Here is a 14,029-nt window from a genome sequence, read left to right as displayed (position 1 = left end):
GATCTCTGGTCTCGTCTAAGAGGCCTGTTTGAAGGCTTCCATGATGAAACAGACATGAAAGAACATGAGTATCCCCAGATAATGGGAAAATACAGCTCTGATAAAAAAAAAAAACCCTGTTTGATGTCTTCAGATAACAACGACATTACTATTAAAAACACTGACTGTCATATCCCATTTTCCTGGTCCCTAGTTGAGGTTTAGCGGCAAGGTTAGTGGTTTACATTGAATATGTTAACCAACAGATTAAAAACAGTGACAACCAAAGCAGTGTTAACTACTGGGCCCTAAATATGTTCTCCATCACACAATGTTGACAAATGTAATGTACTGCCTCACAAAAACTCCACTTTATTTTGAACTTCGATTATTTATTTCATTTTATTGACAGATAGTCCCTGGATTACATTATATGATGACTTGATTGTTGTTGTTTGTTAGGGTTAGTGACACATGTTGACGCATTCTTTCCGTAAACAACTGTTTCGCATTTTATCAACCCATATCATGGCCGCCTCCAGTTGTTACGAACCCGCAAGCTGAAAAAGTATAGTGAAAGCTGTCACTGTTATAAACACATGGTTAATGTTGAATTCTAAAAGCAAAACAAAAAAAGAAATCGAAGTTTAAGTTTTGTTTTTGGGTTAGCTCCACTGTCTTTTTAGTTGATAGTTCCATTGGAGGATCCCATTGACTGCTTCCTGTATTGTATAGTTCTAATGACTGGATGTCCGTATCTAAACCAGTTGGTCCTGGTGAGAATTCGATTATTATCATCATCCCTAATGTACATACAAATATTCAAGTCCATGTTAGTGTGTACTCTGATTTCTGACTTGTGATTGGGGGCTGAGGCCTTGAAGAATCTTGCTAATACAGAACACTTTCTTACTCAGTCTAGATGTATTCGCTGGGTAAGGTGAACACTTTTAACCCTGGACTTTGATACTGAAAAATAAAGACACTCAGAGAAACAGCAGAGCTTCACACATTCCCAGGAAGTAAAGGCGGAGCGTCGTCGGATGCGATTACTCGAGCCTGCCACAGTTGCTCAGGGCAGCAGAGAGTGGAATATGCTTCTCCCTTTTAAAACAAACTCTTCTTGATCTGCCATGTGGGCTGGGAATCTCCCGAAAAAGATGACAAGGCAGAAGTCAGTTGGGTTTAACAGGATACTACATCTCTCCATTGTGCAGTTCTGTTCTTCAAAGCTCCTGCCTTTATACATCCCCAAGGCAGGGCTCCACTTTGTCACTATGATCATTTTTGTACAACTTTTCTCTGTAGAGATTGCAAAACACACACACACACACACACACACACACACACACACACACACACACACACACACACACACACACACACACACACACACACACACACACACACACACACACACACACACACACACACACACACACACACACACACACACACACACACACACACACACACACACACACACACACACACACACACACACACACACACACACACACACACACACACACACACACACACGATGGAAAAACATTTGCTCCGAACGTACACTCAGTTCGTTCACAACATGGAGAGCTCGATAAAAAGGATAATACACGTCGAATAAAAGAGGAATGCATGTATAAATACAATAGCTAAATGGCAGATGGGGTCATCAGACAGAATGAAATGCACCTGCACGGGAATGAAAATGGTCCAACATGACGGTTCCTGGTTGTCTCTAGAATATTCTGTACAATAATGTACAACAGTGGAAGTCCTGGGTCTCTTCGCTGCTCGCATGTCCCAATTTTAGGGACCATAGATACTCGAACAGATGGCCACTTAACATGATCCAAGCAAGTCAAATAGTTTCAAGTCTGGTCCATTCCCTTGTGAATTATCCCAAAGGAGGCTCCAAGAAGTCCAACAGAAACTTGATCTTAACAATTTAAACTGTTTCGTCCAATACTGTTGCGTTATTGAGTTCTCCACACTCACAGTAGGCCAGTTTATAGAAGCTGGTCCCAGATTCAACACCATTGTCCGTCACCTTCAGGGGTCGAAAGCCCCTCTCGGTATCACCAATCCAAAATGTAGTCCTTCATTGTCTCCACATATCTCCTTCGAAACCTTTTTCTTGGTCAAGGTCCATTTCGGTGTCTGCTCCACAACAACAAAACAAGCACAACTTCACATTTTTGATAATATTTCTTTAGTTCTTCAGTGTTTTTTCTGTTAATTTCAAAATCATCAAGACACCCAACACACACACACACACACACACACACACACACAAATAAAAAAAGAAATCTGTAACCAGGAAAGACTGGAGATGAGTGGAAGGATGAAGATGTGGAACTGTTTCTCTGTTTGTTATCGGCGTCGAAAACGCTGTCAGCTTTAGCAGACGGTGCCGTTCTCCTGTCTGGATTTGGGGCAGGTGGATCGGGGAATGGGCTGGACAGAAGGAGCCAGGGTGCAGAAGAAGCCAGCGATGAGGGTGAGGCCGAGACCCCCCCAGGCGCAGAACATGGACCAGCCGTAGCCGTGGCCGATGTCATCAGGCAGGCCGTAAAGGTACCTTGGGTAACGGGAGAGCTCGAAGTTGATGCCGGCAACGCAGGTGCAGAGGGAGATGATGCAGAACGTTCCTGCAAAGACAAAACAGAACGTTGACGGAACACATTAAAGGTCCCCTATTATACTGTTTTTCAGCCATTTATTATAGGTCTCAGATACATACAAAACATGTCTCTGAAGTGTTTGGCTCCAAATACCAAACAGGTCATGCATTGTAGCTTCCCATAAACCCCTCTGTTTCAGCCCTGTTTCAAAAGTGCTGATTTGATTTTTTTTCTTTTTTTAAATTATATTATTTATTAGTACTTTTTTTAACATTATGTAACATTAAGCTGTCTGTGGCTCTTTCCTGCTGTAACGATGCAAATGTCCCCTCTGTGGGACTAATAAAGGTATTCTGATCTGATCTAAGGTGGTGGGGGGGGGTTACCTTGGTTGGTGATTGGCTAATGGTTACACAAGCCAAAGAAATCGTTATGTCCTCATAAAGTGGCAAAAATCTGATCAGCTCATTTTCAGACAGGTTTTTAAATAAATGGATCAGGAATAAAAGTGAGCAAATCTTTTTTCCTGAAACTTTGAGGGGACACATGTTTATGTATAAAAGACATGAAAAAGTGGATTTTGCATAATAGGTGACCTTTAAAATAAGTCCTGTTTCCAGTCAATCGTTTTGGCAAACAATCAAAACTATCAACCGGTTTGGCTACGAAAAGCGTATTTTTGTCAGATAATGTCATAGGATACACCTATGACTTGGCAGAAATCCACCATTAAACAGAGAAAGAAGTACAGGTTGTGGAAAACTTGTCGACATTTAACCCATCTACAAGAGAAAAAAGCAAAGATGCTGGATTTTAATTCATTAGGACAGGGTTTTATTGTTTTTTCTCACTAGCTTATAGTGGCCATGTTTCATGTTGTCCTTGACAGAATGATATATCTGGGAAGGCATGTGAGATAAAATGTTGGCCATGTCAGAAAGCATTTCCATATCCAATTAAATTAAATCCAATCTGTGACAACCCTGACATCTATTCGTTATCTGGTGCAAGGTCACATCCTTCAATGATCCATGGGAAAATATGTTGATATGGTTAAATATTGAGGACGTCAACACATGCCAGCTTGTGATTTTAAGTCAGTGTTGACCTCATGCATATTAAACCAAGATATATGGATATGTATCTTCCACTAAACACTACAAATGGTGGTTTATTGCCGAAAATGTAATTGGTGAAAAGCATACCATAGTTAATGCTAATGGAAACGATGGTGCACACTTAGTCTCTCCTTGAAGGTATTTATGATCTGCGTTACATTGTGGTCCAATTTCTCTCTGCTACACTTAACTCTTGGCAAAAACCCAAGAGATCTCAAGGAGAACAGGCCACCAAACCGCTGACATCTCTTACTTTTCAAATTGCAAAACGCTTTAGTAACTTTATCCCATCTGAATGAATCTATTACTTTGGAATGTGTTTAGTAGGAGCATTTGGAGATACAGCGCTACATTTGGCCTAATTTTGGGAGAGCTGTGACCCTTCGGGCGGCTTTGCAGTGATTTGGCCACTGCAGACTGACCCAGGCTATTTCTTGTGCCTTTATTGCCAAGCAAAATAATTGACTTTTTAATTGCCTGTTCATTATACAACTGTAGGGCACAACACTAATCCACAGCCCATCATAATTGAGTGTGCAGTCGCCTTCTGCCAGCACACAGCATGTCAATGTGTGTGTGAGGCTACTACTGACTGCCCACTGCCAGAAACTAGGACACACAGGGTTGCGTGTGTGTGTGTGTGTGTGTGTGTGTGTGTGTGTGTGTGTGTCCTTGAGGGATGCAGTGGCTGGATATGCTCACTGAAATTACTACACTTTCCCACATTAGAATTATATTTTCTTTCCAACTTGTCACAGGAATTGTGTAATCGGTCATTAGTTTGAGCATTTCTAATGGTCGCAAAAGCACGGAGCTAACATAGGAAAGGGGTTAGCCTAGCTAGTCAGTTTACGACCTCTCCAGAGTGTGACTCACCCCCCATGAGGAAGAGGAGGCCGGCCACATACTGCATGAGGCCTCTATCCCAGCAGCAGCCCAGCACTCCGATGGTCCAGCCGAACAGGATGATGGCCACCGCCATGCCCATGAAACCTGCCGTCATCCGCCGCAAGTCTGAGGAAACACAAAAGGAGAGACATCGATTAACATCGCTAGAATAGCACTCATAACTGTTGTTCTTTACATCCGTGATTTTGTCATAACAACCTAATAAGGCTGTCCAACGACATCATCTCGGGTCAAAACCATGTTCTGAACAGCGAATATGAACTACCATCTAATCGGAGATACAGGGTCCCACGATTCAATAAAGTCAGACTGAAGCACTGCTTTGTGAATCAGTCAACCCTCAGAGTAAACACAGAGCTAAAGGGTCTTTGAGCATGTTTTCTCTCAGTGATTGTGCCGTTATGTTAAACATTTGTTGTTTGTTTTTCATGTATTGTTTCTTGATATTTTATCTATTTTACACATGGAGCTGCTGTGATGCAAGTCAAATTTCAGACTTGATCTGACCATTAAAGTATTATCTTATCATATCGTATAATACATTTGAACACTTCCTGACAGCAGAAACACAACAGATTCATCCCCACCAGTCCATAATGAGTCATAGACACACCAGTCCAGTTCTTAGAAAGCTGTACAGATGCATTTTGACACAGTGGTGGAGCAAAACTCCCACATCCTGAGTGTAACTGACACAAACCACATCAAGCTTTCACTACAAGGCAGAGGAAATGTGTTCTAACATCTAGCTAAATCATAATAAATGACCCAATTGTGATTTAGTAACAAATGTTGCCACACCAAAACACAAAAAGACAAACTGAAGACCCACGTAGCACAGAGGGACCTGATTTATTCTAATGTGACGTTTCACAAAGTGCTGACAACATAAAACATAGTGTGTCCTGCCATTAACCTGGTCACTCTCTTTCCATCCCTAAAAACTCATGTTTCACACAGATGGCCGGTTGATGATGATGATGATGATGCATTTGATTATGTGACTTTTGTAAACTCAATGTTTGTAGTGCTTTGGCTGTGGAGTGGATGGCCGTTTTGCTACAGGCATATCCTCGTAAAAAAGAGCAATAAACTGACAAACCACAGAGAGAAGTGGGAGGAAATACACAGTCAAAACTAAACAGAGTGTTACACTCTCACAAGCTTATAGGACTGAACTCCAAATGCTGAACACCAGGTAGAGGACACAGAGTTTACAAAACTAGGGCCACCAGGGTGGGTGGAGGGGGTCTGGAGGACAGGTCTTGGGCTGACAGCCCAGGAGCACAGTGGAGGACCCGGAAGGGATCTCGGGCGGACGGCCCGGGGGCAAGGCAGAAGCCGAGAAGGGGGACTCGGGCGGACGGCCCGGGGGCAAGGCAGAGTCCAAGGTGGGGGTCTCGGGCGGACGGCCCGGGGGCAAGGCAGAGTCCAAGGTGGGGGTCTCGGGCAGACGGCCCGGGGACAAGGCAGAGTCCATGGTGGGGCGAAGGCCACAGCGGGCGAACTCAGGGGGCCGAGCATGAGGGCGAAGGCAGAGGCAGGAATAGTCAGGGGGCCGGGCCCGAGGGCGAAGACCGCAGCACTCAGGGGGCTGGGCTCGAGGGCGAAGAGCGCGGCTCTCAGGGGGCCGGGCTCTCAGGGGGCCGGGCTTGAGGGCGAAGACCGCGGCTCTGAGGGGGCCGGGCTCTGAGGGGGCCGGGCTCAAGGGCGAAGACCGCGGCTCTCAGGGGGCCGGGCTCGAGGGCGAAGACCAGACAGCCCCGGAGGCTGGGCAGGACCCGGTTATCGGCCGAACAGGAACCGGTGGGACAGGCTTCGGCAGGATCCACCACGGAAGAGGACCAGGAGTTGGCAGGACCCCCGGTGAGACAGGTGATGGCGGGGCCTCCAACGGAACAGGACAAGGGGTTGGCAGGACCCCGGGCAGAAGAGTTGTTGGTGGGACCCCCAGAGAAACAGGACATAGGATTGGCAGGAGAGTAGTCGGCGGGACCTCCAACTGGACTGGACATGGAGCTGGCAGGACCCTCAGCGGAACCTCCAACGGCACAGGACATAGGGTTGGCAGGACCCCCGGCAGAAGAGTAGTCGGCGGGACCCCCAACGGGACAGGACATAGGGTTGGCAGGACCCCCGGCAGGAGAGTAGTCAGTAGTCGGCGGGACCCCCAACGGGACAGGACATAGGATTGGCAGGACCCCCGGCAGGAGAATAGTCGGCGGGACCTCCAACGGGACTGGACATGGAGCTGGCAGAACCCCCAGCGGAACCTCCAACGGAACAGGACATAGGATTGGCAGGACCCCCGGCAGAAGAGTAGTCGGTGGGACCCCCAACGGGACAGCACATAGGGTTGGCAGGACCCCCGGCAGGAGAGTAGTCGGCGGGACCCCCAACAGGACAGGACATGGAGTTGGCAGGACCCCCAGCGGAACCTCTAACGGCACTTGAGTAGGAACTAGAGTAGAGACTGGAGAGGGGACTCGAGAGGGGGCTTGAGAGAGGACTCGAGAGATGACTTGAGAGGGAACTCGAGAGATGACTTGAGAGGGAACTCGAGAGGAGACTTGAGAGGTGACTTGAGAGGGGACTTGAGAGGAAACTGGAGAGGAGACTCGAGAGGGGACTTGAGAAGAAACTGGAGAGGAGACTCAAGAGGGAACTTCAGATGGGACTAGAGTTGGGACTTGAGAAGAGACTAGAGAAGGGACCGGAGATGGGACTAGAGATGGGACTATGGCAGTTGGGGCCAGCGCTAGGTCTGGAACCATGGCCGCTGGGGCCGGAACTGGGGCCGGGACCATGGCTGCCGGGGCCAGAACTAAGTCTGGAACCATGGCCGCTGGGGCCAGAACTAGGGCCCGAACCATGGCTGTGTGGGGCCAGAACTGGGGCCCGAACCATGGCTGCTGGGGCCGGAACCATGGCTGCTGGGGCCAGAATTGGGGCCGGAACCATGGCTGCTGGGGCCAGGACTGACGCTGGAACCATGGCTGCTGGGGCCAGAACTGGGGCCGGAACCATGGCTGCTGGGACCAGAACCGTGGCCGGAACCATGGCTGCTGGGACCAGAACCGTGGCTGCTGGGACCAGAACCGTGGCTGCTGGGACCAGAACCGTGGCTGGAACCATGGCTGTAGGGGCCAGTACTGTCACCGGAACCATGGCTCTTGGGGCTCGGGCTGCTAGCCTGGACTTGCGACTCCTCCTTTTAGCAGCCGTTTGGAGGCTCCGTGGACCTCCAAAAGCCAGACGAGTTCCAGAGAACGGCTCCTGGACAGGAGCAGGAACTGGGGCAGAAGCAAGGGCCGACTCCAAACGGAACACACCGATGCGCGTGGGGTCAAAATGGGAATTGGGAGGCAGGGAGCTAGCATGCCTGGGGCTAGCAGGCAGGGGATAACAAACCGAGAGGAAATCCAAAATCCAACTAGGTAGGAATTTCACCAATTTCAAATTAGTCTCTCCCCCATTCTCATTGAATATTTTACAAAGAGTGAAACAGCGCCCCTCTAGATGTTATGGTGAAACAGTAGATTGCACTCTCTGTTGCGAGAGGAGGCCAGCCGAAATTGGCTTCCCTTGGTGAAAAAAAATGGAGGGATTGACCAATCAGACGTGACATCACGTCATGACCCTGCCAACCTGTGATTGGTCAGGGCCATGCCAAGGGAAGCCAGAGGCGGCTGGCTTCCCATGCCTCACAATCCAATCAAATCGCATCAACTTAGTGGTGCAGTGACGCGTCCTAAAACCCGGAAGTAAGCTGCGCTCAGTTTCCCTCGACAAAAAAGCAATGGGATTTCTCCATAGGATTTTGGAAAATAGCTCGAAATAAGGTCAGTGGAAAACGAACCTGTTTGATAAATGCACGTTTTGTTCAGCCGGGTAATATCCACATGTCTACCCTACTTTTATAATTTTCGAATCATAAATCTAATCGATAGAAGATATATAGTGTCACTGCACCACTCTCACCGCCATTAGAAAGTAGCAAGCAACTGAAGCAAGTGCAATTATGGAGGGTGGAGATTTGGAGTATTTAATCAAAAATAATTGTACTAAACTTCCGCTACAGCAGCAACTAAAATACAATCTGATGACAGGCCAATGCCCAAACTGGAGCTGTGTAAAGAGAGGAAAAAAGGAGCGAGTCGGACGTAAAACGTTAAAGGTCTCCTGATTTAGTTTGTGAATAGCTTATTAGAGTTTGGGCTGGAGAGTGCGTGCGGACCTGTCGGTTAGATAACAGGCGTATGTAAGTCCTGCATCTGTATGATACAAATGTGTGTAAAATGATGCCGGGTAACTCATCTGGTTACGTTATTACATTGACCACCACACCCCCGACCCAAAAGAAAGGAGGTATTATTGGCTTCCCCTAATTTTTTTCCCACGCCACGCTACTGACACAGAGTAGGAATCAGATAACAGTACAAGCACACTCTACATGTAATGTGTGGCTTTAGTGGCAAAGATACAGTATTAAGCAGCGATGAGGATTTGATTGAGGAAAAGGATAGATAGCTGTAATATCTCTTTACTGAAAAAAAAATAACCAGGGTGAGGAGACTCAAACTCACCTGTAGTCTGTTTGAACAAAGCAAGAAAAGAATAATGATTTATGACTTACAAAAACAAAAAACACAATAACGTTTAAAATTGAGGATTGTTTTACAAATTAAGCGCTGCTCCCAAATCATATTCCATTCCAGATGAGCAACAAGGGAAAGAGCTAAATATAAGAACTATACAGCATTAAGACTCAGTACCTTATCTCCTGTTCTTCATTATGTTGTTTTCCCCATCAGTCTTGATTAGTGAAGGGTATTAGTCAGAGCTAAATACATGAGTCATTTACTCTGGGTTACATCAACCTCCAAATGTACACCTGCAGAGTTGATTTAGCTGAGCTTACGTCAGTGGTTTACAAGAGGTTTTATTAGTAGGTTTCATAGAGAAAGCTTATGGCAAGATGCAATGGTTGTTTTTATTTTTTAAAGAGGATACTGCCTGAAGCCTTCTCAGATAATTCCATGGTAAAAGAAAAGCAATTTCCTCAAAGTCTTGGCAGTTTAATACTGCTTTGTTATGAGATGCACATGTTTGAATAAAAAAGTGAAAAGCACTGGTGGGATTGTGAGAAGGTGGAGATTAAGCAGCTTTGTCGAGATTGCAGTAAGTAAGTAACTGCAGAGACTTCTAAACTGCCTCTTTACCATCACGTTAAACATTGAATCCAAGTTTAGTTTTATAAATCTGATCCAATGGGCAAATCCACACAGTCGGGACAACAAAGAGACAGAGTGTGTGAATACGTCCGGGCTCTGCTACAAGGACAGCCGTGTGCGCTGCAGGAGGGTAATGACAGTGACGAATCATGAAAAGCAGGAGAGAGGAGGAAGAAGAGCTGCGAGCGAAAAACCCGGACTCCACTTCTCCAAGTAGATTAGAGTGTCACGGGTGAGCTGCTCTGCAGGGAGGAGCGTGGGGGAGTAAGGAGGAGGCCGGGGGCTTACACAGCGCTCGGGTAGAGGGGACCATGTGGTGGGGCGAGAAAGGTCAAAACATTTGGCCTCAGAGCATAAATGTTGGAAGAGAAAAAACGCACCCCCTCTCATGTAGTACATGCTGTACATGGTCCTCCGTCTCTTCCCCTTTACACCCAACATCCACTGTAATGGCATTGAGTATTAATCTGCCTTTTGATATCGTCTCCTAAAACATTTAATCTACCCCTTACCTTTCCAAATAATATTTTTCTCCAAACCACTTTTATATGTTTCAAAATGTCCCTTGATGGTGGACATTTCTCAGAGGATTAAGTACCCTTCAAACTAAACTCTCTTAGTTGCCCAAAATAAACCATGAATGACACATTCCACATGAAGAACGCATGAAAATGGCGCAGAATGCAAGATGTTCTCACTAATCCTATAATACTCTTATGCGTTATTGCGACAGACATGGAAACAACCTCTAGGAAATGATATTAATAGAAAATAAATGCTGCGTGTTGAAGCATTTTCCAGGCTTACTGTCCTCGAGTCATTTCGGCACGACGTTACGAGGAAGGAGCTCATGTGGAACTCCCTGTCAGGGGACCTGTCAGTCACGCTGTAACCATGGTGACCCCTGCCCTTTACAGTGAGGCATGGGAGCCGTTTGACAGTCAGTGGCAGAGTGTTATTCTGTTATTTTCTTCAATAATACATGCTCAATTAATCGTATTTTAATCGTATTTTAATCGCGATTATGGCTTGCAACGATTACGAAAACAACGTAATCGAAATAAAACGATTATTTTTTTATTATTATTATGATTTTTTTTTTGGTTTTTCAGTTGAATTATACTTAAAGTTCAGGGTAATCAACTGTTAAAAACATACTGTTCACATTTTTCTCTCCAATAAATGTATGTTTTCAAAGTCAATGAATAATGGCAATTACAATTATTGACCCAAATAATCGAGATTATGATTTTTGCCATAATTGAGCAGCCCTAATATGAATGCATATTCTCGGCAATATTCATATCAATCTAGCCAAAAGGATGAAGACAGTTGCTGGTAAAAGTTGAAAAGTATTCTTAACACAGTATGTCTCAGAAGGATGAACTTGAGGGAACTTTAGGGTGATTTTAAAAGGTATCTCCACAATAGAGTGGTGCAGTGACGAGTCCTAAAACCCGGAAGTGAGTTAGCATTTTACCACTACGGGTTCCCTCGTCTCAGAGTCAATGGGATTTCTCCATAGGATTTTGGAAAATAGCTCGAAATAAGGTCTGTGGTTGACACAAATTTAAGAGACGGATCACGTTTTGTTCTACGACATGAAATACATCAGCAGTGACCCCACTGGTGATTTTTTTGAAGAGTTTACGTGTCTGAAAAACGATGGTTGTTAACAAGTGGCTGAATAGGACTAAAGAAGTTGTCGAGGACGTTCTACGTCATTACACCGAACAGTAAACACTCCCGCTAAGTTTGTTTGCCCCTGTTCGGCTTGAAAGCAAGTAGCTGCACTCTTGCAAACTGTTAAAACAAACGCTTCAACTTGTACAATTTTGAATCTGTATTTTTGAATATCGATCTTAAGTTGGTGTGATGTTGAAGTCGTGCGCCTCTGCTGTAGTTCGTTTATAGCATAATGTTAGCGTTTTGCTTCTGGCGATTAGATTTATGATTCGAAAATTATAAAAGTAGGGTAGACATGTGGAGATTATCCAGCTAAACAAAACGTGCATTTATCAAAAATACGTCATCCCTGCACCACTCTATCCTCTCTGTTCTAAGAGATGGAGATTCACTGTTGCACCAAAGGGACCTATAAAAGGATTGGAAGCAATCTCGGTACGAATTGGCTAACAATCTATCTAAGAGCGATTTAGCCTCTGGGGACAACGGCAAATACTCTGGTGTTCCAGTGTGGCCAACGATAAACTTTCAAATAATGGATTTCGCAGTCAAGACTCTTTCATTGTAAACAGTCCAATAAGCTCATGCTTTACAAAGGGACTGTTTACCTGTATGCAACCAAAGCCAGCTAAAATATAACACTATTCTGACTAAAAAAGAAAAACCAGAACACTCACAAACTCATTTTTTTTTCTAATTGCCTCTACATTTGTATTTGGATATCTGTTTATATAGATCATGAGGGCAGGGAACCGGCGTCTATCAGGTGTCATTTTGTCAGACATTACCTCCTTTACATTGTTTATCTTCTGGTTCTTTGAAGGGGCTTTAAACGTGGTTATATATGGTTACCGAAATGGTCCATGAAGGTTTTGACAGACTGTGCATGTTGATCAGGAGAAGACTAGGACCAACTCGCTCTCAGGCCACCTACGATCATCCAGAGGTGGGTCTCCTGCATTTAAGTGAGAAATCTATCCCTGACTTGACTTGGAATAACCTACCATTGGGAGGCAGGGTAAAATAACACACACACACACACACGCACGCACGCGCACACGCACACGCACACACGCACGCACGCACACGGCTTGTCATTGTAGACAACCGGTGACAGGAGATTGTGAGTCTTTCCAGCTGAGAATACTAAGTGTTTGACAAAGCAAGAACTCCCCTAGTTCCACTGGGACAAATTGTGCCAGCTCCGAAATAGAAATACAGGAGGAGTACTGTCACAAACTGGCTCGGGGAATATGACAAGGAGTCTTTACAAAGAATTACCTAATTACAGAAAACCATTTATTCAAACTAAAGATAACACAAATGAACAATGGTGTTACTGCCAACCAATGAAAAGGCACATATTTTGTAAGGGTGCATAATTGTATTGTATTGTTGAAGGTAAAACATGTAATGGATTGTAGGCAGGGCTACAGTCTAGAGACCAACTTAATCAAGTCCAATCCAAGGTTAAGTCAAGTCAGAGTCAAGACCAATCTCAAAGCCAAGGATAACCAAGTTAAACTAAATCCTGTTTTCGACCATGATGGGCAAACGTTTATTTCCAATTGTTATCCTCTGCTCTTTTGCACAGACATAATACACAATTTGTGTGGATAAGTTGCCCATAATACTAATTCACTATCACACAAGACAACTCCGAATCCAACAAGGTACAAATTCAAGACAAGAGAAAGACTCCAAACAAGGGGTCTCGAGACAGGAATCAAGACCAGAACACGATCCCAATACTATAGCTCTGGTGTTAGGGTACATACAAATCCAGGTGCACAAACTTCTATTGTCTTGTACTGCCTAAAGGAAAAAGATCCTTTCCTCTAAACAAAAATACAATTCTGCCTAACTATCTAGGGTGAAACTGCTCAGACACACACTATGTCCAATTTCAACTGAGACTTGGGCTTTTACTGCACCAACAAATACATGTAGCCCCTGTAAAGTGACACTCTCGTCTAGCAGTGTCCATCCAATGCTGCACCACATTGGCAAGATCACTAACAGTCTATGAATGGAAAACAGTTTGAAAAAGCGCTGCTGATTCAGTCTTGCATTTGACTCAGTTTCACAACATGTGCTATGACAACTGACTCTGACTATCTGCATACAGTTTGTCTCTGGTTTATGGGTGACTGAGCATTGACGGGTCTGATGCGGATACCTCACTGGGAGATGTGTTTAAACCCGGACGCACAGTTTGAAGCATGCCTCTGCAGCTGTCAGCCTGTCTGTCTTGGTCTATAGGTCTTTGCAGCAGTCAGGATTTAGACAGGACACACAGGCCAGTGTGATGGCTGGAGCTGGGAGCTGTCAGATGTCATGCCTCTGCATTTGACTACATATCAGTTGAAGTTTGGAAAGCATGAGAGATACAGTAGATAGACCCCAGGTTAAAACCAGGAAAACATATGGTGGACGAGTGGATTGACATTGTTTATGATATCTCTAAGATGGAAAT

At 45.1% G+C, this 14,029-nt stretch overlaps 1 protein-coding gene across 5 annotated transcripts in view; it reads right to left on the bottom strand.

The window, feature by feature from the left end:
• Positions 1-1,482: 1,482 nt before the first annotated feature.
• Positions 1,483-14,029, bottom strand: part of tmem178bb (transmembrane protein 178Bb) — an 83,914-nt gene continuing 71,367 nt past the window's right edge. For all 5 annotated transcript variants that reach the window (XM_071201814.1, XM_034074960.1, XM_034074961.1 and 2 more), the window contains 2 exons: positions 4,601-4,738; positions 1,483-2,633 (listed from right to left, as the gene is read on the bottom strand). In XM_071201814.1, coding sequence (XP_071057915.1) covers positions 2,383-2,633; positions 4,601-4,738 — 389 coding nt within the window. In that variant the 3' untranslated portion in view covers positions 1,483-2,382. The remainder of the gene's footprint in view (positions 2,634-4,600; positions 4,739-14,029) is intronic.

This window comes from Pseudochaenichthys georgianus, chromosome 23 (genome assembly GCF_902827115.2).
Source record: "Pseudochaenichthys georgianus chromosome 23, fPseGeo1.2, whole genome shotgun sequence".
Lineage (NCBI taxonomy): Eukaryota > Metazoa > Chordata > Actinopteri > Perciformes > Channichthyidae > Pseudochaenichthys > Pseudochaenichthys georgianus.
The sequence above is the reverse complement of the archived record's forward strand: the minus strand, read 5'-3'. Positions and strand labels throughout refer to the sequence as shown.